This window comes from Molothrus aeneus, chromosome 7 (assembly GCF_037042795.1).
Source record: "Molothrus aeneus isolate 106 chromosome 7, BPBGC_Maene_1.0, whole genome shotgun sequence".
Taxonomy (NCBI): Eukaryota; Metazoa; Chordata; class Aves; order Passeriformes; family Icteridae; genus Molothrus; species Molothrus aeneus.
Genome location: NC_089652.1, coordinates 5,169,838 through 5,195,329, shown reverse-complemented (window position 1 = coordinate 5,195,329; position 25,492 = coordinate 5,169,838). Strand labels below are relative to the sequence as shown.

General features: G+C 42.1%; 1 protein-coding gene across 1 annotated transcript in view; it reads left to right on the top strand.

Annotated features, from left to right (window-relative positions):
• CPS1 (carbamoyl-phosphate synthase 1) overlaps window positions 1–25,492 on the top strand; it is a 92,098-nt gene that overhangs the window by 55,103 nt on the left and 11,503 nt on the right. Inside the window, exons 22-32 of the mRNA XM_066553616.1 lie at window positions 448–589; window positions 2,403–2,468; window positions 3,027–3,090; window positions 6,305–6,486; window positions 12,985–13,179; window positions 13,738–13,805; window positions 16,470–16,545; window positions 19,333–19,410; window positions 20,747–20,854; window positions 21,991–22,080; window positions 23,425–23,595. Of these exons, the coding sequence (XP_066409713.1) occupies window positions 448–589; window positions 2,403–2,468; window positions 3,027–3,090; window positions 6,305–6,486; window positions 12,985–13,179; window positions 13,738–13,805; window positions 16,470–16,545; window positions 19,333–19,410; window positions 20,747–20,854; window positions 21,991–22,080; window positions 23,425–23,595 (1,240 nt within the window). The remainder of the gene's footprint in view (window positions 1–447; window positions 590–2,402; window positions 2,469–3,026; window positions 3,091–6,304; window positions 6,487–12,984; window positions 13,180–13,737; window positions 13,806–16,469; window positions 16,546–19,332; window positions 19,411–20,746; window positions 20,855–21,990; window positions 22,081–23,424; window positions 23,596–25,492) is intronic.

Below are 25,492 nucleotides of genomic sequence, written 5' to 3'. Positions count from 1 at the left end.
GTTGTGCCTCTAAATGGCTCCATCCCATCCCAGAGCTTCAGGAATTTCATGCCTTTGAGTGGAGTGGGCAGCTGCAATGAGAGGCAGGAGGTGGAAGCACATACATAATGATTGGTCCAGCCCAGTCTGGTCAGGCCTAGGTTTAAAATTTAGACTAAGAGGATGTAAGGGAGATATTAAGTTAAGGTTTGGGCACTGATTCCAGTCTCAAAAATGCCAGGAAAGTAAATGTTTTACTTCCTACTGCTTGCAGTCTGCCTGCAGACTTTACCACAGAGGTGTTTGTGTGGGGCACCAAGGGCAAAAAAGATGTTTTATGTTGGGTCTTCTTCCTTTTCTTGCCTTCACATGCATGATCCTATGGCAACTTTATGCAGTGTAGAGACAAAAGCTCTCATGTATCTTCTAGTTATTGCTGTAAAGCCTCATTTTCTTATTTAATCCCAGCAAAACAATTCCAGAGGAGACACTGAGGAGAGCCAAGCAGATGGGGTTCTCTGACAAGCAGATTGGGAAGTGCCTGAGGCTGACTGAAGTCCAGTGCCGTGAGCTGAGGCTGAGGAAGGATATAGTGCCCTGGGTGAAACAGGTATGTGAGCAACATCACTGGCCCTGCTGGGGGCTTCCAAGAGTGACAGGGGGACCTCTCTGTCTTTAGAAACCCCTGGTTCTGTTAACATCCTCAGGAGTTCAGGTGTTGATGTGAGGAGAGCACAGTTCACCCATGTAACTGCTCCTTCTGCACTGCAGGCATCAGTGTAATGCCATGAACATTCCCAAGGAGGCACTCAGAATATTCTTGTTCAAATTCTTTGTGGCTGAGGGGGAAATACATGTGGCTTCAGCAAAAGGCTGAAAATGCTGGCCCACCATGGCAGGACCATGGAGAGCATATCTCTTCTCTCTTGGTAGTAAATTTTTACAGGCTAATACTTTATTTGAAGTGTGCTATTGTTATGGGTTCATTTGCTATTCATTGTGATAGCATGAGCCTAATGAGCTCATCTGGTATTCATGGCAGTGTCACTAGGTGCTGGCTGCTGCATTTAAGGTATGCTGGTATTGAACTGTCACCAGCTGGTTTTCTGTCCTTAAAGATGGTAAAAAAAAACAAACCCAAACTACTGAACGTTTCTGAAAGAGTTCATTTGTATCCTCAGGCCCAGTTCGAGGTGCCAAGTCTTTTTCTGTTCTCCAGCTGCTGTTTTTCTTCTGTGGCTCACCTGGCCACAGAAACTGCCTGGTCTTACACTGTGTTCTTTCTGCTGCATATGGCACTGCAGTGCTGGATTGATTTTTGTGCCAAGGTTCACTTAATAAGGTCATTCTACTTGTGCCTGCCTGTGTGCCTTCAAAGCATATGGAGCCATGAAGTACAAGTCACAGTATTAGCAACAGTAATGAGCAGCAGACACCTGGTGCTAATGATGTAAGGTCACATTCTCCATGATTCACAAGGCTTTGGACAGGCAGTGGGGATTCCTGGAACTGCTTGAAGTTTGGATAGATTTTTAAATGGTATAGCACATAAAAATTCATGTCAAGACTGCTTTCATATTTTTCCCTGTTCAGTATTCTCTGTAGAAATGTTTCAGATGTTCATTCAGGAAACTTCAGCGGTTGCTGGTGACCCAGATGGACTGGGTACCAAGTATAACATGCCATGAGTAGTTGACACAAATAGTTTGTGAACTGCCTCATGGGCAAAATATTCTTCTACGTTCTCTTGTGACTAATTACATAAGAAATTGTTGATAAATATATATAAAAGGTGGCTTAAAATCACTCTTGCTTTGTGTACCATTTAATTAGTCTACATATACATTTAAAGTATACATATGCACATAAAGCATGGTTTAAAATCACTCTTGCTTTGTGTACCATTTAATTATCAAAGCATGAGTTATATTGTAACATAAACACACAGTAATTGTGCTGCTGCTCCACAAGATTTCCAAGTGACATTGTGTGTGTGTTTGTGTGGGAGTCAGATGGGGTCAAGAGTAGTCTGAAGATTCCAGACAGTCTAGTTATAAAGGGCAGAAAACCTGGTGGAATCTTTGTAATCTGCTGCACAAACTAAAGAATGAGGGCCTTGGCAAGCAGGGGAGAGTTCCTGGGCTGTGTAGGTGTTTCACCCAGGAGGTGCAGAGCTAAAACTGCAGCTTAGAAAGAGAAGGTTGTGTTGAGTGAACTGTAGGGTTGGGGCAAGGCAAAGCATAGGCTGTGTTAACAGCACAGGACAGTTCAGGTCAACTCCTTTTGAGAAAAGATATGATGGGAAAATAATAGGAGTGAAACAACAGTAGGAAGGGAAAGAGGCAAGAAAAGGACCCAAAAATCTGCATTTAGGAAAGATCTTGCACTGGCCAAATCACAATCCCCCTTTGTTTCCTGTACAGATTGACACCCTGGCAGCAGAGTACCCAGCAGTGACTAATTACCTCTATGTCACCTACAATGGGCAGGTAGGCACCCTCAGAAACAACAGCCTCATTGCTGTTTGCTCTGATCTTCTTTCCCTATTCCATGTTATTTCTGGAAATCTTGCAGATACCTCGGTCTCCATAGCAATTCTTTTGGATGGTTTTACATAAAATCCCCTTCCAGCAGGCCTGGAACTTGCTCTGGCTCCAATCCTGATCCAGTGCATTTACTGTTAATGCCACTGTGTTGTTAAGAGCCTGTTATTTATCACCTGTACATGCACAGGTAGGTGCTGGGAATGCAGAAGTCCTATTTCCCTCATCTCATCCTAACATTATTTTTATATGAAGCTTCTCAGGTCCTTAGGTAGCTTCAACAGCCATATTAGAGGTGCTGTTTGTCTTCTGGTCTGGGTGCAGCACTACTAATTCCAGGAGAGATGCACTTGATTTACACTGCAGTGAGCAAGATCACACTGGAGCCCTGAAGGATCAGATTGCTGGATTTGGACAGAACCCCAGAAACTGTTTATTCTGAAAAGCACAGAGTTAGGTGCTGTGGAGTACAGATCCTAATGACTCTTTTGTCTCCCTCCCCAGGAACATGATGTAAAATTTGATGACTGTGGAGTGATGGTGTTGGGCTGTGGACCATACCACATAGGTAAATCTTCCTTACAACTCCTCTGTTCTCCTTGTCCCCTCAAGCCTTCTTCAGGTATTCTTGTGGTTCCTTTGTTCCTCTTTTCATATGGTGAAAAAAACCTCCAGAGCACAGTGCACAGGACAGCAATTCCTAACAGAAGGTTTGTATTTTATACTTGGAGATTTTATTTCACACCCTGAAGAAAGAAGGAGAATTTTATTACTTTTCACTTGGTACTTAGTTGTGATTTCCACAAAATTTTACAGAATTTTTTAAATCTCACTTTTTCACATGTTGAGGTCTTGAGAAGCTCATACCTTGTATAGAAGCTTGTTGCTCCCAAACCTATCTTATATGTTTACTGCCAGCTCATGGTGATATTGTGACTATGCATTTTACAGCTGTAAGTGTAGGTGACTCTGAAAATATTTTTATATCTTCAGCTGCTTTTGTGTGAGCAATTCTCTGTATGTTGTTTTTTCTTCCAACCCACTCAGATCATTATACAGAGTAACAGTTTCCTCGTGGCTGTGAGTATTGGGTAGACAGACTCCTGAATTCTCTATGTGATGACTTTCACTTTTTCTTTCCATGGATCTCTCCAAATAGCTTGCAATTATTGACAAGGAAAAAATTGCTTGTTATTCAGAAATATTTCTGCTCTGCATCTCCCAGAACTGGTGATGGGTTATGAAAGCTGGAATTGAAAACTCCATCCATTTGCTTGGCTTGGCTTGGAGAGGTCACATGCTGCACTCCTGTTGCTGTTTGTAGGACATGTCTTTTTGAACTCCTTTTCCAGCATGAATGTTGAGATGACTGAAATCAGGAGCAACACTCCATGATTAGGCTTATTTTTTGTGAATGATTCTGCTGTTCAGCAGGCTGGGCGGCATGGCTACAAAAAAATGAAAAGGATGGCAGTGGTATTTCACAAGTTGATAGAATGTATGTGAATACATTTTGCACTGCTCACCTCAAACTCCTCATTGCTTAGAATAGACATGCAGGTCTGTTCTCATCTGCTCTGCAGCTTTGATTAGATCCATCAAGACCATCTTTGGAAGAAGTTGTAGCTAAATAAAGACTGCTAGAGGAAACCATTACTTGTAGCTGTAAAATATTTCCTAGATGCAATAGCCAAGTTGTTTTTTTGGATTTTTTTCACTTTTTTATCCTTTGAAGGCAAGTAAGTGTGGCAGTGTTCACAGGGGTCCCAGGACGAGGGAAGAGATGAGAATCTTGACTCCACGTTTCAGAAGGCTGTTTTATTATTTTATGATATATATTATATTAAAAGAAAATGATATATTAAAACTATACTAAAAGAGTAGAAGAAAGGATTTCATCAGAAGGCTTGAAAGGAATAGAAAGGAATGGAATAACAAAAGCTTATGACTCTCAGAGAGTCTGAGACAGCTGGACTGTGATTGGCCATTAATTAGAAACAACCAACATGGACCAATCACAGATCCACCTGTTGCATTCCACAGCAGGAGATAATAATTGCTTTTCTTTTTCTCTGAGGTTTCTCAGCTTCTCAGGAGAAAAATCCTGGCAAAAGGATTTTTTATAAAATATCATGGTGACAAGTAAACAGTGTGCTTTTCCTTTATGCTTTCAGTATTGTAATCAGAATTCAGTGGGATCAACTCAATGTTCTCTTCCAGGTTAGAAGAGGCTAAATTATTTGGAATGCAGGTATTGATGTAGCAGTTGTGTCCTGAGGAGCAGTGTCTGGTTATGTTACAACAGTCATTACTAGTATTACTATTTATTTTCTGTCTCCCTTCTTCCCATGTTTGGGTATGATCATTACCATTACTGGCTGTGCCTGGAATACACTTAACAGCTGTTCAGCTGTTTTCCCAGGTTGTCTCTGAAGCAGTCAGATGAGGGCTCCAGATGACCATTGTGTTCCTAAGCTGTGGTTTCTTATACCTATAAAAATACCTGTGTAATGGAAGTGGAATACAAATTCTGAATGAGCATCTGGTGTCCTGTCTTGGAAACATCCAGGTTCAGATTTGATTTTCCTTTTTTTTAATGTGGAGTTTAACTGAAGGCATGTTTTGAGGTTCTTGTTTGACTGAAGTGAGGAAACAACTCATGTGCCTGTCAGAGAGTGACCTGTGCCAGCCATCAGTTTGTGACTAGGTGGTGGGGGCAGCAATTAAGCACAGACTGAATTTCTAACATATCTTGTCACACAATTAAATATAAAAGTAATATCAGTAGTTAACAATCATGTAATAAATGAATGCAGCACGATGAGGCCAAGGTTTTCTTGTAGACTGTGAGCACAACCATTTAATGATGTTCTTTATGCATCATTCTCTATTTGTGGTACCTGTTTTAGATGTTTGAGCACAGAAATGTGTGGGGCAGTAGCTGTTTGCACAAGTCTTGATTCAAGTGTTCCCTGGAGCCTGCAGCACTGCCCAAGTCCTGAGAGCTGCAGCTTGCCCAAGGCCAGGCACCAAGTCCTGGTGCTCACCCAGGCCCCCTCTGTGCCTCTTTCCTTTCAAGATGGTCACAGTGCCCACTCAGGGTTTGGGACAGTAGGATGGTCACAGACCATCTTTTCCTTTCAAGATGGTCACTCGGGGTTTGGGACATTAGGATGTGCTTGTCCCACAGTGTTGCCACAGTCACTGTAGCCTTTAAAGCAAGATCCAGGGATCACAGAGTGGCTGTGGAAGTGTTGTTCTTCTCATCTGCCTTACCTGGAGTCACTGTACAGGAATGTCAAACCCACTGAGATGTAATTATTTTCTTGTTGGTTTGGCTCTTCTGGAAGAGTAAAAACCACCTCAGTCCTCTGTTCTTCACATATGCTTTGTGTTTCATGGAATAAGCAGTTCTGTGTTATAATAACAGGAGCTCAGTTTATCCCAGTTTATCTTTATCATGGAGTGCATTGGTTGGGAAACAGCAGTGATTGGATGGAAAGCAAGAGCACATTGAAGTGCTTATGAGCACAGGATGATAGACATGTTGGAGAGGTCTGTCACTCCTGAGCAGCTGAGCCAACTTACCTGTTGTGCTTGGAGCTTCACGTTTTGTGGATGATTAATTTCCACGGGAGGACAATTACATTTCTGACTCTGAGCTGACAGGAGGCATTGCTGGCTTATTTTTTTCTTCTTTAAGCTGGAGTGCTGAGAATATCTATTTATGTTTTCTTCTCTGCATCCTTCTTTTCCTTGCCCCCTTTTCTGTCTCCTGGCAGGCAGCAGTGTGGAGTTTGATTGGTGTGCTGTCTCCAGTATCCGCACACTGCGTCAGCTTGGCAACAAGACCGTGGTCGTGAATTGCAACCCAGAGACAGTGAGCACGGATTTTGATGAGTGTGACAGACTGTACTTTGAGGAGTTGTCACTGGAAAGGATCCTGGACATCTACCAAAATGAGGTAAAGAAAAGCAGAAGCACTATAAAAAGCCATGAAGCAACCCAAACTTTTCAAAATTCCTGTCACTAGCTTGCGAAGCAGCTGGGGGTGAGGGAAGAGAGCAAAAGCTGTTTGCTTTGGATCCCAGTGTTGCATTTTACACATCACTGATGCTCCTAGCAGGCTGCTCAATAAAGAATGCCAAATAAATATGAAATTATTTTGCAAGATGCCATATTGTGCAATATTTACAAGCAGGCTTAATTTGCTGCACAGACATTTATTGCACAAACTGTTCTGCCCTTGCACTGCTGGGCCTTAGCAGTTAAGCACACCCTTGATTTGAAGCACAAGTCCTCCACCTGGAGCAGTTGAGGGAGTTCTGTGCATCACAACATTGTGGGCTCAAGAGTTTGTAGGCTTGGCTTTGCAGTGCAGTTGGCAAGTGGATGTGGTCCAGCATACAGGCAGGCAGACCAGGGAGGGGCATTGGAATTGCCATCAAACCAGAAAATGTTCCAGCTCTTGATCTGGACTTTGCACTGGTCTTTCAGCAATTTTCAAGTGTCCAGAAATGCTGATCTAAGAGATGGAGTACTGTATTTGCAGGGAAGCCCTGACGAAGGCAGGACTGATGCATCTGACTCCATGTTCTCAGAAGGCTAATTTATTACTTTATGATACTATATTATATTAAAGAATACTGTACTATACTAAAGAATACAGAAAAGATACTTAAGAATGCTAAAAAGATAATAATGAAAACTTGTGACTCTCTCCAGAGTCCCAACACAGCTTGGCACTGACTGGCCAATGAGTGAAAACAACTCACACCAGAATGCAATGAAACAGTCACCTGTGGGTAAACAATCTCCAAACACATTCCACATGAGCACAACACAGGAGAAGCAAATGAGATAAGAATTGTTTTCCTTTTCTCTGAGGCCTCTCAGCTTCCCAGGAGAAAAATCCTGGGTGAAAGAATTTTTTCAGAGAATGTGAATGCCACAATGGAGGAGAGTCCCAGACATATGTGATGATGTGGGGTGTATAATGTAAACAGTTGGCCCCAATATTGAAAATGTTGATTTCTAGCAGATAACACAGTCATCTTGGATTTGTTGCTGAGGCTTTTAAAGGTGCTTTCAGGAACTTCATCTACACTGAAATTCAGCATCAGTTGGCCATGTAACTTGCTGAAGCAACTTTGCAGAACTTGCTGAAGAACTTTCCAGAAATGTCTGGAATCTTCTCTAGATCATGTTAAACTTGTGATTTTTCTTGACTCTTTTTCCTGGTATATGAGGATCTGAGCTCATCTCCTTTGTGAATGGGTGCAAATTTCTAAAATGGTTTCACAATCTGGCCATGTTTTGATCATTCCCAGGTTTGGAACCAGGCCAAAGCATAGCAGAAATTAAGTTCCAGTCTCTAGGCTCTGTTCTTCAGCCATTTGCAAATTACTGTCTATGACCATTTTTAGATTGCATGTTCATACTTTCCTGTTTGTACAGGTTGTTTTAAATTTTTGTAAAAACAGAGACTGCTACTGGAAAATATAGATTTTTCAAGAGGCCAAAGAGTCTGGTGGCTCTCTGGACTCTTAAAGGCTGATTTTTGGATGCTTTAGGATTTTCCATGAGGCTCGGCCCTAAAAGCACTGAACTCTTGTTTACTTAACAGAACTGAACTCCTGAGCAGGGGCATGGAGGAAACTGGTGTGACAGTTTGTCAGACAAATAACACTGATGAAATACAACATCTAATTACTTCAGGATCAAAGAGAAGGTAGAGATAGGTGATGAGGGAGCTCATTTCCACATGGAGTGCTAGTAATTAGCAGGTTGGGTAAGAAAAATATGTGCAAAGAATACTGAATACATATTGAAACTTGCATTATCCTGCTTGTCAGAGCAAGGCTTGGCCAGTTTGATGGGGGGCAATGCAGATCTCCAGGTCTAATAACAGCAGCATCATCCTGTCATACCCAGGGTTTGCAGAGGACTTTGCTACTCTGGTGTGGGTGTCAAAACAACCAACTTGATGTTTGTGCTGGAGGTGTGAAAGCCATCAGAGTATGAGCCTAAACATCCAAAATCGGTGTTGTTCTGTCTAATAATTCCAAAGGTGGATAGGAAATACAAATAGTAAAACCACTTTTCTTCAGCAGTAACATAAGGTAATGGTATGATTATGCCTAATTTGCAAGTAGGGAGACTGAGGAGTAGATAGGCCTGCACAGAGTAATGCAAAAGAACCTGGGCAGAGCTGGGGACAGAGCCCAAACCTCCAGGCAGTGTAGTCTAAGATACATTTTTTGTTATATGTCATTTCTTTAGAAAAATGAATAAGCCAAATGCTAATGTGCTGTTAAGAGAATACTTCCTCAGGCAAATGCAGTTGGAATTCAGCCCCTGGGGAAAAGATCAAGTTAAAAATGAATCAGATTCTGAGATCCTTCACCAATCCTGTAGGTAGCCATCTCTCCCATCTTCACATAGAGTATGAACAGTGTCATGATTTCAGACTGTTCTTTTAACCTCTCCTGGTCATTGCCTCCTCTGGTGTTCCAATGGACAATGAACTGTTGGAAATGACTGAAAAGTCATGGATCATTGGCAAACTGCATCTAAAACCATCAGCAAACAGTGGACACAGCCCTGAGCCCTTTGTAGAGATGATTTTCAGCTCCCTAAACATTGTTAGGATTAGCAGCAGAGCTTGGGCAGCTGTTAAGGCCAAGTGATTAGGTGCACTGATTTGTCCCTGCTTTTCTGATCAGATAAATTAGGCTGCTTCAAGGAGAGAGTTTACCAACAGCACTGAGACAGCTGCAAGCTGCCCACCAAGAAATGCTCACAGCTCCACACAGCCCTCTCCCAGGGATGTGCTCAGCTGTCCCCCCTCTTTCTCTTCCTTGTGTCCTCTTTAACCTCCAGGTGACATTCCAGCTGCAGTGACTCACCAGTCTGAGCTCTGCATAACAGAGCTGTTCATTGGAGGAAAGTTTAATTTACTGCAAGCATGCAGAGTTAGGTGGTAGTCTGTGAGGACAATAATTTTAAAAAATAAATAAAATTCCTTCCCTCAGATTTATTGGCTTTTTGTTTCCAGAGAAGATGTTCCCTTTTTATTTTAATATCTATCTGCTTGAGGGCCTCTACTGATTCTTTTTTCTGTTTTGGAGATTATTCTGAAACAATTCATAAAAGTAAAGGAGGCTCCTAGGTACAATTTTAATGGTCTAATTTGTTTTCAAACTCAGGGAAAAAGAAACCCCAGCTCTATTACTAATGACATAACAGCAAGGTAGTAATAAAAAGAGTGATTTTTGTTATAAAGGAGAAAATAATTCTCTCTAGGCTTCTCTCACTAGATTATGTATTGCGTGTATTTTAACGATATCTCATGGCAAGGATGTTATTAATTTTCTTTATAATTAAAATATGGCTGATGACAAAGTGATAAGCAGTGGGGTCCCTTTCTGCCTGCCCACATTTCTCAGTGGAGCAGTCGTGTTCCCTGTCAGGACAGTGGTTGCTCTTTGGGTGGGAACATGCTTTGGGAAACAGCAGCAGAATTTTAAAGTAAAGAAGTAAGCAGCAGCTAGATTCAATTTATGGTTCTCCTTGAGTAAAAATGAGTATATGATTCTTTGCTATCTGCTTGAAAAAGGAATCTCCTGTGTCTCCTTAGGGCTGAAGTCCCTAATTCTATCCCAACTTTGATGTAGGCAGTATTTGCATTTTAGATGTGCACTTACTAGAATTGTTTTAAAGGCAGAAATGAGCAGCAGCTGAGGAGAAGCTGTTAGCTGGGACACTTCACTTTTCACATATGTCGAAAATAGATTAAGATGTTGGTTAACCTTGGAAGCAAAGCTACTTTGACTTGTTACTCTCCTTCCAAGCTGCAAGGAGGGGTTTGCTTATTCACACTCTGGTTCTTATCCTTGTGGGATAAAGGGGTCAGGGACTAGAGGGAGTTACTCTGGTTTGGATGGGTCTGGAAGCACTAAGGCATGGATTTCTCTTCCAAGCTGGAGGTGGTGAGCTCTGATGTCATGAGACAACTGCTTTTGGGCACAAAACAGCCCCTGTCCTTTTTCACTGCCTGTCCTAAGCTCTTTCACATGGTTGCTGTTGGCCAGCAGCATCATGGCATCCCATGAGTGACTGCATAGGAAAAGGGGAAAAAAAAGAAAAGAAAAAAATAATCATCTTATGCTGTGTATTAGCCTGCTGAGCAAATAACCTTGGGCTAGTAAGTGCTGCTTAAATGCCAGCCTGTTGGATCTTTATTATGGTAGGAAATTGTCACATCAAAGCTGAGTGGGGACTGTACTATCATTTACCATCTATTTTTGCCCAGTCACTTATAGTCCATTCTGCTCTCAGTTTACAGTTTTGCCACTCCAAATCCATTTAAATCCCTGAAGGAATGCCTCTTCCAGGAAGGCCAGTGAAGCTGACCTGCTTCAGGAAAAACACACTTGTTAATTAAAAGAACACTGTTCCTCTATCTTTTAGTGCCAAACCATGGATCACTTGCTTTATGTTTCTCATTTGTTAGAAGTAAAGGATAAAACTTCTAAGTTTTTGTTAGGGTAAAACTATAAAACACATTTGGTTCAAAAGAGTACTTCACTGGAGCTGTTCTGTGGGCCAGATTGTCCTTTGGGCAAAGTTTCACCATCTTTAATTTGAAAGTAATGTGCTCTTTGTTGTAGGTACTCTAAGGCCTGTTCTTCTACTGAAAATTTTCACACCTGACTAGATTCTGCTTGAAAGCATTAGGGATTCTATGGAAAAAGAAGCCCATATTTGCACCTGTGGAAAGGTGTGTGTTAGCAAGCAAGATCACCTGTCTCTTGTTATTTACTGTTTATTATTTTCTCACTTAAAATGCAAAGCTGCCCAGTGACAGACATGAAATGCTCCACTGTGGCTGGAGGATGCTGTGCCACCTGTTCTGCCCCTTCTACCTCTGGAATTGGAGTGTTTACAAATAACCTGTGTGGAAATGAACACCCAGGACAGTTTGCTGAAATACTTGCTACTATCCAGGGCACTGCCAGAAATGAGAAGCTAGTCAGGAATAAGGAGCATTAATTAAAACAAAGGGCTAAGTGTATAGCTTTGCATAGCTTTGCAGACTGTATGAAGAGTTGGGCTCTGATTTATGCTCTGCTTAGCTTTGTTACCCTCCTTAAAGCCTGGCTTCTGGGGCTAGCAAAGGTGCTTTGCTTATTGAGTAGCAGTGCTGGCAAGAAAAATATCCAGTAATTCCAGTTGTTTCCCATTGCCTCTGTGCTGGAGGTTACTGCCTTGCATCTCTGGAGTAAAAAAGATTTTGCATGAATGTCTGCTCCTCTGGAAATCTCTGACCATGAGCATGGAAGAGGCTGTTTTTTCCAAGAGTTAGATTGAAAAATAGAGACCTCAGCATCTTGTTTGTTTGTGCTGCTGGGTGCAAAGGCTACAGCAAGGAGGGAGGGTTAGGCTCAGTTGTAGTGAGAATTTCCATGTCTACATGGGTAGGAGCACATGGGAAGGAAACCTGACCCCACAGGGCAGAGTGCTGGGGTTTGTTGGTGTGCAAAGCATGTTCCTAGTGCAGTGCCTTTCCCCTGGAAAGCAAGGCAATGTGTGTCAGCTCAGTGCTTTGTCCCCACTGAAAAGCAGAAGCACCTAAACCTGACACACAGACAGAGTAACAGCCTATGGTTCAAGCAGAACTTAGGGAATCATGGGTTGATGGGAAAGCTGCAAATTTCCCTGGTTCTCTAGGGAATTTGACCTCCAGTTTTTGCTGGGTTTTGAGTGATATTGAGGAGGGAATTTCTGGTTTAGGGAGGATACACACTGCAAATCACACTTTGCTGCAGCCTGGGTGCCACTGGATCAGCACAATTATGATAAAATCATAGAATGACTTGAGTTGGAAGGGACCTTAAAGATCATCTTGTTCCACCTCCCTGCCATGGGCAGGGAGACCTTCCACTATCCCAGGTTGCTCCAAGCCCTGTCCAGCCTGGCCTTGGGCACTTCCAGGGATGGGGCAGCCACAGCTGCTCTGGGAACCCTGTGCCAGGGCCTCAGCACCCTCAGAGAAGAGAATTTCTTCCTAACATCTAACCTAAATCTCTCCTCCTCCAGTTTAGAACCATTTTTCCTTGTCCTATCACTATCTATACATGTAAGAAGTTCCTCTCCTCTTTTTTAATAAATTCTCTTTAGGTTCTAGAAGGTCTTCCTGGAGCTTCTCTTCTCCTGCAATAAGGTCTGAAATAAGATCTTCCTGGAGCTTCTCTTCTCCAGCCTGAACAACCCCATGTCTCTCAGCTTGTCTTCACAGGAGAGGTGCTTCAGCTCTCTGATCATCTTTTTGGCCCTATGATCTGTCTTTGTTCACAGCAACCTGAAAAGGGACATAATCTAAATATTGGAATTTTGTTGTGGCAGCTCTTCCTATTAAGATAACTCGCACATGACTGTGCTCCTTTCTGCCTTCCAACAGGGATGCAGTGGCTGCATTATTTCTGTAGGTGGGCAGATTCCCAACAACCTGGCAGTGCCACTGCACCAGAGTGGAGTGAAGATTCTTGGCACAGATCCTTTAAAGATTGACCAGGCAGAAGATCGTTCCGTGTTCTCAGCTGTCCTGGATGAGCTGCACGTGGCCCAGGCTCCCTGGAAGGCAGTCAGCACACTGGTAAGTTGGGATGTGCACCTGGGAAATGCTGAAGCAGCTGGGGGTTGGGATGTGCATCTGCTCATCTTGATACATTTCACAATTTTGAAGGCATTGGACAGTTTTCTACTGCCCTTGTTGAAGAACTTTTTGATCCCTGGAAAGTGATGCTGCAGCAGCACTGGCAGAGGATGGAAACTGGAAGGGAAATGTCTTTAAAGCACCTCAACAACCTGTGGTAAATACCCAGCAGAAGTTAGCACCACTGACAGGCTGGTCTAGGCATCCTGCTGGGCTTGAGGAGCAGGATAGAGATTGCAAAGGAATAGAGATGTGTTGGCATTGCTCTTTTTGCCCAGTGAAGCTCTGTGGACAAGGGAGGTCTGAAGGTGCCAGCTCTGAAACCAGGGAGTTTCATTCAGTGTAATGTGTGTTAGATTCAGCGCAGGCTGCAGCCTCCAGCTTCTTTCCCCTCATCTTTACTTTGCTAGTAAAGTGTAAATGCAGTTAGAATTGGAATTTTGGAATGACTTTAAAATATTTTCTTGTTCACAGCATGTTTTTCCTCCCTTTCTTTAGAGAGATGCAGTTGAATTTGCAAGGTCTGTGAGTTATCCCTGCTTGCTGAGGCCCTCCTATGTTCTGAGGTAAGGCTCAGCTGTCAGAGCTCAGCAATGTGGGGTAAAAACTCCAAAAACCTCTCTGAGACAAGGCAGAACAACTTCAGGGAATGTGTGGGAAACTCTGTGCTAGGTGTAAGTGGCATCAAGTTGCCCATGAGACACTTGCTCCAACCAATTAATAAAGCCAATGGAGCCCTGAAGTCCATCAGGCACAGATCAGAGGTAGAACATAATAATAAAAATCTCTGTTCAGCTGTATTACCTTTTGCATATCTCAAGGCCAAAACCACAAACCATCTGGGATATTCTTTCAGGTTCCTGAGATTGTTACCTTTACAATTAAGTCAGAAGATTGTTTGCCACCAGGAAAAAGAGAAGGGAACCTGCTGAGGCTGTTTATTGAGATGGGCATCTGTTTTCAGAAAATGACAGTGCATCTTTTGAGTTCAGCTTCTTATTTGCCAAGCTTCTCTGCTTACAGGCATGTTTTATGTCCCTCCCCTGTGGCAGCTGCTTCTCATTAAACAGACATTGTAGAGAGTCCCTCATTTCCAGCAGCCAGACAGACTTTTTGAGGAGGTTACACCAGCACATGCACACAGCAAACTCACAAATTCTGAATGATTGCTGTTCTCTGTGAGAAGTTTCTTCATAGCTGGGTGACTCAGTGCAGAGAGCAGTTTGCTGGGCACAGTTTACAAGTGAAAATAAATTGGAGACAGGATCCTTTTCATGTGAAAGACACACATATCAAAATGAAGCACTTAATATCAGTTTTCAGGGCTGGGGGACAAGCACATTTTTTATTTTAAAAGAAGAAAAGGAGAAGGGTTTATTTGGCCCTGAAGGAAATATCCTTTAGAAGCAACTCCTGAGTGTGACTTTTCTATCTGGTATCTAAGACTTGCAGTAGGGTTTCAAGAGAGGTCGAAAACAGCTCTCCTGTCAGGAGTAAAGTTGGGTATAGTCAAGTATAAGGTAACAACTGCTCCTGATGTCATTCTGCAGATATTAAGGAACACTTCTTTTAGCCTGTTGTTTCCATCTGTATTAAAGCCATTATAGGCCCCTTCTGTGTTAAGTATTTGCTAATGTGTGTTAGTGCAGGGTAGGGGGACTCCAGGGAGAAAGATGAAACTTGGAGGATGTAAAACTTGAGGAACAAGAGTGTGAAAAGTCCTAGCACAGCCCTCTGCCTGGCCTCTGTCTGCAGAACAGCAGCAGTCCACAGCTAGATTTCTTCATTTTCTGAGCAGATATGACTAATATTGGCCAGTTCCCCTGGAAAACTGAATGCCTTTCCCCACCAGTTAGGTACTGTGTACACCAGCTCATGTCCTCAGTGGTACTATTGACACAAATTCATGGATTTATTGAACTCAATTGATTTACATCAGCCCAAGAGGTAAATATAATCACCTAGGTACCTGTGTCTATTTATCTTAGGATAAAGTGACTGATTTGTGGCATAGATCCTTCTTCCACTTTTCCCCCACAGCCTCTGTGGACTTGCCCAACAAAGCAAAGGGGAGGCTCAGCATCAATGGTAGAAATGGGAAAAAACATTTTTTTAAAATAAGATTCTTGTCTTTAAAAAGGACTTGAATCATACTCTGGACCCATGTTCTCCTAGATCCCCTTCTCTGATAATTCTGGCAGTTACAATGAAAGCAGCTTTTAGGTATCTGCTGTACTGTGCTCACTCCCTTAAAGAATGAGACGTTAGGGGAGGAGCACAGTGAAATGGCCAGCAAGGAACAGCCTTGAATCTGGATTTACACTGTCACAACCACTGCCAGTGACCCATGCAAGCTTCACTTCATGTGTCCCTGAGGAGCAATTGGGCTGAAATCAGCCAACTGTGTTTGGCCTGAGCTCCTGGGGAAAGTCTGGGCCTTACTGGGGCTGGATGGCTCAGGAGCCATCTCCCCAACTTAGGGGCACCTTCAAGGGCTTGGCTCAGGAAGGGCATTTGGCAGCAGTGCTAAGGCTATGAAAACACAGTTCTTGCTTTATTTCTCCACTGTGCTTCTGGAGATCTCCTGTCTCCTCTGGGAAGGATAGTGGAAGGTAATTGGGTACCACCTCTGCCTCTCTCTGAGTCAAGAGCAGGGCAAGTGGCTGGAGCCAGGAGCTTCCTTGGCCAGTCTGCCATGCAGAGGTGGTTGGTAACCTTGTGAGCCCTGTGCCCTGGTGCCCCACACTGATCTCTCCCTAGAATTGACAAGGGAGGCTGACCTGGCTTCTCTTCTGTTGAGTTTGTGAGGTCCCCAGGACAAGATGAGAGATGAGGAATCTGATTCCTTGCTCTAAGAAGGCTGATTTATTATTTTATGTACTTATATTGAAGAATGCTATACTAAAACTATACTAAAGAAAGAGAAAGGATACATCAGAAGGCTTAACAAGAATGAATAATAAAAACTCGTGACTGACTCCTCAGAGTCCAACACAGCTGATGGTGATTGGTCATTAAGTAAAAACAATTCAGATGAAACCAATCAAACATGCACCTGTTGGTAAACAATGTCCAGACCACATTACAAAGCAGCGAACACAGGAGCAGCAATCAGATAATTATTATTTACATTTTTCTCTGAGACTTCTCAAGGTCCCAGGAGAAGAAATCCTGGCAAAGGGTTTTTTCAGAAAATGTGACAGTGACTCTCTTCTTTCCTATTCTCACAGTGGGTCTGCAATGAATGTTGTATTCACTGAAGACGAAATGAAGAAATTCTTAGCAGAAGCTACCAGAGTCTCCCAGGTACCTCTTTGTGCTGCAGTTCCTTTTGTGTTCCCCTTATTTGTTTCATCTCTACTGTGGTTTATCTCTTTGTTTTCTTTATTGTGTTTATCACTCTTTCCCTTCCTTGCCTGGGGAGGAGACAGTTGGACTCCTCAGTTTGTTCCCTGACAGATGATATCAAATATCCTTACTGACCCCACCAGGATGCCTGCATGGAGTAGGAAGAGCTGTTTTACCTGCATGTACATTTCTGACCAGTTAATTATGTAAATGGATGTAGTCCTGTGAGCTGGGACCCTTCCAGGCTTGCCAGTGGCAGGTTATGCCAACCAGCATAGAAATGGCAGCATCTTTTGCTTACTTTTTCAATTGTTTTGCCTGGCTTCCTTGAACAACTAAATACTTCATCTTGGCATCTCTTCTGAAGGTTTTTTCTTCTTCTTCTTCTTTGTTTTTTTTAATGGTCACTGTTCAGAACAGGGCTGTGACACCATAAACACTGCTAAAAAAAAGTAGTTAAAATAAATGAATTAAAGATGAGCTCCCTGAAAACACAACTGGCTGGGGAAGTCAGACATATTGCTGCTTTCTCAGGATTCTTAGGTGGTTAAAGCTTGAACAAGAATTAAACCATGAGGTCTTTAAGTGTATGAGGCAAATGGTGCAAGTTTAACTTTTCAGCAAGGAATGGTGGCATGAAAAGAAGATACCTTTCACAATAATAATATCCTGAAGGATAGGTTGGTGTGGAGGCAAGGAGACCACTTATTACCATCTTGGACCAAGTTTTAGAGGGATAGTGCAGCTGTTACTTCTATCAGAAGGAATTCTTTCACTATTCTCAGAAGACTATGGGGTCATCCTGTGGTAGTGTGCAGGTTCTTAGCAGAACCTGCTGAGAACCTCCCCAAATGGGATTTTTGGGCCTCCCAAAATGCCAAACTTCCCTTTGTACTTCATCTGAAGCACTCTGCTTTGTGTTTACACTCATAGAAGCAGAGCAGGCAGCAGCCTTAAGCCCCACTCAGTGGGACACATCACTTTTTGGGTGCTGGGTGGCTTTGTGGTGGCCCTAGAGGAGGCTGTAGCCCACCAAAGACCCCATGTCACTTCATTTGTCACAGCTTGGCTGACTTGAATTGGGCAGTGCTGTTCTTTGGTTCTGAGATATCTCATCCCTGGTGCAGGAGACATTTCTGGGAGTTGCATTTGTTGAGCCTAGCCAATACATGACACATTCCTAGGGGAAAGAGAGGGTGTTCCCATGGGATCCTTATGCTATCCAGTTCTGCTGCACACACAGGGCACTGCTGCTGACTGCATAATGACCAGTTGCACACCAGGAGGTTTTGGGTACTCTGGTTCTCATCTTGAAGAGACTTACCCTAGATTTACATGCTGGTTTTTAGTCAGACTGCCAAGGGAAGAATTTCTTCCTTCATCCAGTGTTGTGTATTGACAAAAACTATGCTATAGTTGAAGCCAAGCTAGCAAAAAGCAAACCAGAACAAAATTAGAGTGTTCTGCTTCTACATTAGGGAGGATTTTTCAGTCTGGCCAAGGCTTTGTGGCCTGTGAGTGGTTCCACAGAAGCTCCCAGTGTTAATAGAGCTCCTTTGTGGGACATAGGCTCAGTTTTTCTGGTTCCAAAGCCTTACCTAGTTCTGCTTCATCCAGCAGAACTCCACCAGTTCTTGTTCTGTTGTTTTAATGACTTTGCTGTTTCAGTGCTGTGTCATTTTGACATTTATGTTGTCAATAATGTTCAAAACTTCTAATGCAGGTTCAGACAGATTGAAGTAAACAAGGTTGTGTGCACATATAAAATCTTCAGGTGAAAAACTGCAGCAAGACAGAAAGGAACAGGACACAAGCCACTAAATTTATGAAACAGTGTAGGCTTCAGCATTGTCCTTGCCTGTGAATTTACCCTTGCACTGATAAATGGAAGGAATTGTGTCTTGTAACTTCTGGAGTTGCTTGGATTTTTTCAAGAGGAGCCTTTAAAACATGCACAAACTGTCATTTATTTCATTTTATTCTCTAATAAATAATAGGCAGTTAATAGTGGATGGGACAGGTAAAATGTTGAGATACAAAGCTGGCCAGGAAGAATGTAGATTAGAGTTTTTTTGGAGAAAGTGTCTGGCAGGAGAAAGTATTAGAGGAGAGTGGAGGTGTGTGCTAGCCATCCCAGAGACAGGCAGGAAGAAGAGGAAGGAAAACAACTACCAGAGAAGGTAGTGAGGGTCAAGGCCAGGTTGTTCCTGGCCAGCTATAATTAGTGACAGCCTCTCCCTGGGAGACTTAGGAACCAGGCAGAGAAACTAGAAAGGAATGGATTGGTTGCATAAAATATATGACTCAAAAATAGCAACCAACCACTCTAGAAAGTCATTGAGAATGGCCAGGACCAGTTCCTCTGTGAAGCACCATGTGCAGTGAGGTGGTTGGGAGGCTCAGAGCAAGGAAGAATTGAAAACCTTGGAGTTAAGGGCTGTCTTTAGGAGATGGGATTAGAGGTCAACCATGAGTTTCTTGCTGTCTTCTTTGTGCCATAATCTCTGTGGTTTTGCCCCAAATTTCCCTGTCCTGGTGTTATAGAGAGCTCAAACTTTTTTGCATCAGTGGTTTTGGGGAAATTGTGCCAAGTTTCCTGCACTATATCTTTACAAAGTTCACTTATCTGTGTAAATGAGGATATTAATAGATTGTTCTTCTTGTCTTTTGCTTCCAAAGGGTCCTAGGTGGTCTACAAATACTCTCTTACAAAACCTTTTTAATTTTTTCTTGTCTTGATGGCAGGATTACCCTGTGGTACTCACTAAATTTATTGAAGATGCCCGTGAGGTGGAAATGGACGCTGTAGCCAAGGCAGGAAGAGTAAGTACTTTGCTTTTCTTTAATATTAAACTTGTTTTTTCGGGATCTGAGATCTGCAGAAATGTGTAATTTGAATGATTTACTACAGAGCCATGGATTCATGCTGAGGAGAGTAAAGAAACAAGAAGAATTCATCTTAGGCTGAAAAATGTGCTTGAAAAGCTCCACCTCTCTGATTGTATACATCTAACCAGTTATTTTTTAAGCATTGCTTATCCATGCAAATGAATCCTTTTGAATATATTTTTACCAGATTTGCAAATCACTACCTTCAGAAATTACTTTCTTCAGAACTTTATCATGGGTTATGGAATTATCACAGTTATTCAATTTTTTCTTTTTTTTTTTTTTTTTTGCAATTTTGTCTTGCCTTTCATTACTCAGCAAAGGCAAAAAAACCCACAAAGTTCACAATTAACAGAAAATTTTTTTTTTTTCAATTTTAATTTTTAAACAGCAGACACAATCACTTTTTTGGTATTGAGGTTTTATGCCTTGATGCAGTTAAGTCAATTTAAATCCTTAGGCCTGGATTTCCTCTGTTTGCTTAGAACACCACAAAAGAGGGGGAATAAAATGATATACCAGTGATGTTATTTCATGCTTGTTGTTTGTGTTCTGGCAAGCAGAACTTTAAAAACGTGGTTTAAAGCCTCCTTAGCTTTTACCTTCTGAGCCCACATGTGTTAGAGAGAGGAAGGAAGCCCCAGGATCTCCAGGCTGTGGCAGGTTTTATCATATTCATGATTTGCTTAACCATGATAGCAAAGACTCTGATGTGGTCTCCTCGTTCATATGCCCAGTGTCTGCTTCAGGCATATTCTCCCCAAAATTTTAGGAAATTCACTTTTTGTTCCTCCTCCATCTGTATCCTTTTTCAGTTCTGCTCAGGAGGCCGGGCTGTGCTGGGGAGGAAGGAGCAGTTTCTGAGAGGGTGAAGTGACCAATTCTTGTATTTGCAGGGTGCTCTGATGAAGGCAGGAATGATGAATCTGATTCCATATTCTCAGAAGGCTATTTTATTATTTTATTATACTATATTATATTTAAAAATACTATACTATACTAAAGAATACAGAAAGCATACTTACAGAATGCTAAAAGGATAATAATGAGAACTCCTGACTTTTTCCAGAGTCCTGACACAGCTTGGCCCTCATTGGCCAAAGAACACATTCCACATGAGCACAACACAGGAGAAGCAAATGAGATAAGAATTGTTTTCCTTTTTCTCTGAGGCTTCTCAGCTTCCCAGGAGAAAGATCCTGGGTGAAGAGATTTTTCCAGAGAATGTGAATGTGACAACCAATGAGTGCTCTCTCCTTGCTGTGTGCAGGTCATAGCCCACGCTGTTTCAGAGCATGTGGAGGATGCAGGGGTTCACTCAGGAGATGCCACCCTCATGTTCCCCGCACAGAGCATCAGCCAGGAAGCCTTGCAGAAGGTGTGTGTTTTTCTAGCTCTGAAAAGAGAAAAGGAAATGAGGATTTCCTTTCCCTGCACCAACAGTGGAGAAATCAAATCAGCAATGATTTTTTAAGGCCAGTGTGCTATGTGCAAGTGAAGGATGTCAGTGTTCCTGTGATTGGCTTCATTATCTGAACTGTATCCCAGTAATTTAAACAGTGCACACTTTTAGACCCATAGGATTTTTTGTTTCCTTGGTTTAGAACCAGCTTCTGTAGCAGTAAATTATTGCCTAATTTATACATAAGCCATGGTTCTCTTTCCACTTCCTTTTCTCCCACAATACGTAAAGTGATTTTGTCAGATGTATGACTTTCTAGCTGCCTGCTTTTCCAAAAATAATATCAGGATGAATGAACCTCACCTAATCTTGACTTTTTCCCCTTTCAAGAATAAACCTTGTGATACAGAGTTAGTTGTTAGGATGAATTTTTTTTAAATGAAATGTGCCATGCTCCTTTATGTCATCCTGTTAGGGGTTTGCTTGGAAGCCAGCAAAAGCTGTAATGCAATAATCTGTGCTCCAGCTCTGTTTCCAAGAATGTCCAAAGTCTTGTTTCTGAAAATAGCCATCTCCTGGAGCAAAGCTATTCAAACCCTTGTATTGACACACCTGGGAAATAAAGCTTTCTTCCCACTGTGTTCCTACTCAGACACCTCCCTCTGATCTGTGATGGCACAGGCATGTTGGTGAAAGATTTTCAGGACACTCCCAAAACTGATTAGTTATTCTCAAATAATAAACCGTTATTCATTCTATCACCAAGAAAGGTATAAAGACTCCAGAGTAGGAATTACTACAGGGCAAGGCTTTGATTCTTTGTTTTTCTCCTTTTCCCCTCTGCTTTCTCACACACACAAAAACCTGGTTTTTACTTCTGCCCTCAAATACACTTCAGGCTCTAAGTTACTAGGGAAATTAAACATGTTTGCTTCTGAAATAGTGCTATTGCCAAAATGTGGGTATAGAGAAAAAAACAAGGCAGAGAGAGATGATGTTTAAAGAAATCTACCAGTCTAGTGATTTATTGCCATGACCCTCTCTATTTTGTGGAATTTAATTGTTTATTCTATATACACACATTAACACTTTCTAAATTTGGTTTTTTATAGGTAAAAGCTGCTACAAAAAAGATTGCAAAGGCTTTTGCCATCTCGGGTCCATTCAATATCCAGTTCTTGGTGCAAGGCAGCAATGTGCTGGTAAGAGCTGCTGTGAGTGTGGCAGGGCCTGTGCTGAGCTCTGTGGGTCCTGCACCTCTGCTGGGGACATGGTGGCAGTGGCACCAAACCTGCCCTGGCAGAGGGTGTGGGCTGGTGCCACCCTTGGTCACACAGCTCTCCCTGCCTGTGTGGCAGAGAGAATCCTCCCCTGCCTTCACACTGAGGGTGAAGAGAGTCTGCTTGCTTTGTCTGTCAGCTTTGTTTCATTCTGGGCTGCTGTCCTTCCCAAAATTGCCAGTTTGGAATAGGATGGGCAGCACTGGGACCTGCACCTCATCCCATGTACTGGGTAGCATGGCTTTTAGAGCTCCAATATCTTCTCTCATCTTTAACTCTCAACATCATCTTGATGTTGAATTAAGCCTTCAAAGGGATTGAAAAGAAAGCAAGACAGTGTAAGTGTTAAACCTTTACTCTAAGCTATTAGGAAGGTTATCTGAATAGTCCTAGTAGCTATTAGCAGCAGAAGTACAGCAATGTCTGACCCCTTCTGGGTAACAGTTGGCTTTCTCTTGCTAATGGAAGGAGGTCAGAGGAATGTGAGCAGAGAATGACTGAGGATACAGTGGATAGGAAAAAAATCTGACAGGAAACAGAAGAGATGCAATATTGGTGAAAATTTCTGTTTGGGCTATGAGTTGAGTAAAATGTACTTACTGTTCACCTTTTCTCTGTTTCACACATGGTTATTCAGAAACTCCCCAGAGACAGAGAACAGAGTTTTCCCTTCCTTGCTTTCCCACAGTGGTGCCTTTGTACAGCCCCTGCTTTTACTTGTACCTTCACTATTCTCACCCCCTTTCACTCCACTTCTTTCTCACTTCCAGCAATTCCTCTTCTGCTCTTGAGCTCCAAGAGAAGAACTTCTGCAGAACTTCTGTGGTACTTCCCTGCCTGGCTGAATGCCTGCCACATGTGGGTGGGGGAGGTCAGCAAGGACAGTCTGGCATTCAGGAAGTGCCATCACCATGGGAAAAGAACAGGTTGGACCTCTGGAGGTTGTTCCTAATGCCTGTGCATGTGTTCCTCTTGCACATTAATTTAGGATATAGTAAAGCACATTTTCTGAGTGAGGTCTGGCTCCCCTCAGCTCTGATATTCAGACAGTAGAGATGGACCTCAGCTGCTTGTATCTCAGGGTGGCCATTCCCCACCCCTCTTCCCTCTTTTAATAATGATCACAATTTCTATGTTTCCTATTTGACAGTCTGAAGAATATATCTGCCAAGAGGACTCAGGGCTGCTTTCAAAAAATGTGAATCAATGTAATTTTTCCCTGCACAGTGCCTGACCCTGCTGTTTCTCTTTTTTTGATCCCACCAGGTGATAGAGTGCAACTTGAGGGCCTCACGCTCCTTCCCCTTTGTATCCAAGACTCTGGGGGTGGACTTCATTGATGTGGCCACTAAAGTGATGATTGGGAAACAGGTTAATGAGTCATCCCTCCCCACAATGGAACATCCCATTTTCCCATCCAGATATGTTGGGATTAAGGTATGGTTTCCAAAAGAACCACAGGAATCCCACCACAGAGCCAGCACACAACACATTAATTTACAATTAGTACTTTAATGCCCAGAGAGAATAATTTACTCATTGGCCAAAGGTCAAATTGACCTTTTGTAATTTTTGTCAAGATAATCTGTTTGGAAACTTTAGAGAAAAATCAGAGGAAAATTATCCAATGAAACCAAGTCTTCATTTATTTTTAGCATCTAACCTACTCTGAATCCTGTTTATGAACTGCATAATAAATTTACACTTGCAGAGTTGAAGTACAGGCTATTTCATGATACTATATAATACACATGTGGACATGCAGAACTTTGTGTTGTGGGTTCCCCCCACATTTTATCTGCAGGACCTGCGATGTGGGCTGTGAAATCCACATCATCCCCTTTATATACACCAGTGGTTAAAATAGGGGTGGTAGCCTTGCATCCTTTGATTTCTGTAAGGCCAAGGTTTTACTTTCCATAATTGCTAAGCTTATATAGGACCCAACAGAATAAAATGGATGGTAGATATTTTTGAATGCTTAATGGAAGAAAAAAATAATGTCGTCATAAAAAAATCTAAAGCAGTGGTGCAGAAAATCCAAAGGATAATGAGAATTGTTTGTACAGAAACTTTCAAGCTCAAATAGTTTCCATATAAAGTGAAAACTGAGGAAGCAGAAAACACCTAACATCTTTCTAATAATAAAATGCTCAGAACTATTAAAATGCAAGTCAAATTTGTGTCCCAAGCTAGCCAGTATAGATATATCTTTACATTTCATTTTGATGCCACAGATAGGCATTATCCAAAATTCAAAATTGAGACTTTTTTTTTTTTGTGAGCCTAATTTATTTTTGTACATTCCTACTATTTAGACCTGGGGCTTCTGCACTGTTGTTAGCTGAACTGCCAAGAGTTTTGTCTCTCCTGGGAATGCTGGCTACAGAGCAGAAAACCCAGCTTTATTCTTGAAAACTTCCCTACAAAGCTTTTTATACTGCTTGCATCCTGAGTGGATTTGTCAAATATAAAAACCTGCTAACACCTTTGGAAATGCTAAACTTTGAAAAACATCCCAGTTTAGCCTCTTTGTTGTTATTCATGCATCATATTTCCTATCCTCTTACAATTTATTGCTAGTAGTATTTGCATGGACACAGGATCTTTTTTCCTTAGCAGTTCTTAAGAGAAAATATAAAACTCTTTTCTTCTTTGTCAACATAGCTGCTCCTTTGTGGATCTGAGTACCACTGTTTAGGCTTTAGTGACTGAAATACTGTCTTGCCATGTTTGCTCCCAGACTGGTGCAAGTATCAGGGCCTGACCAAGATTAAATCCTGGGTAGAAAATGACTAATTTTTAAATAGGGTTTAGTTGCAGTACCAGAGTCTGCTCCTGAGGATGCATTTTCATGTTCATGGCAGATAAAAATTAGGGAGGTGGTGGGAGGCTTTGCTGCTTGTTAGCTTGCAAGACAATGTACTATATTAATCCATGTATTAAATTTATTAAAACAATCCATTTTGACTGCCATATCTCTGCTTGAGTTGGCCACTGTAAACATTTTCTCTTTACTTAAAGTGGAAACAAAACTGATCTAAAAGTCTCAAAGAGACACAACATTTTTTGAGAAGCCTTTTGAACTTCTCCTGTCTCATTTTAACTGGTCACTGTTAGGAGTCATGAAGCAGCAGCTGTATTATCTTCAGTGTTACCCTTGGGGACCTCCAGGGACAGAATTATGGCTTCAAATTTTAAAATAGATTTGTTTCTTAGCAGAAATCTTGCTGCCTTTATGCAAATGCCATTAGTAGTTTAAGATGTGGAGAAGCTCTCCAGAAAATTTCTTGGTAGTAAGAAATTTATTCAATGTTTGTTACATGTGGTCATT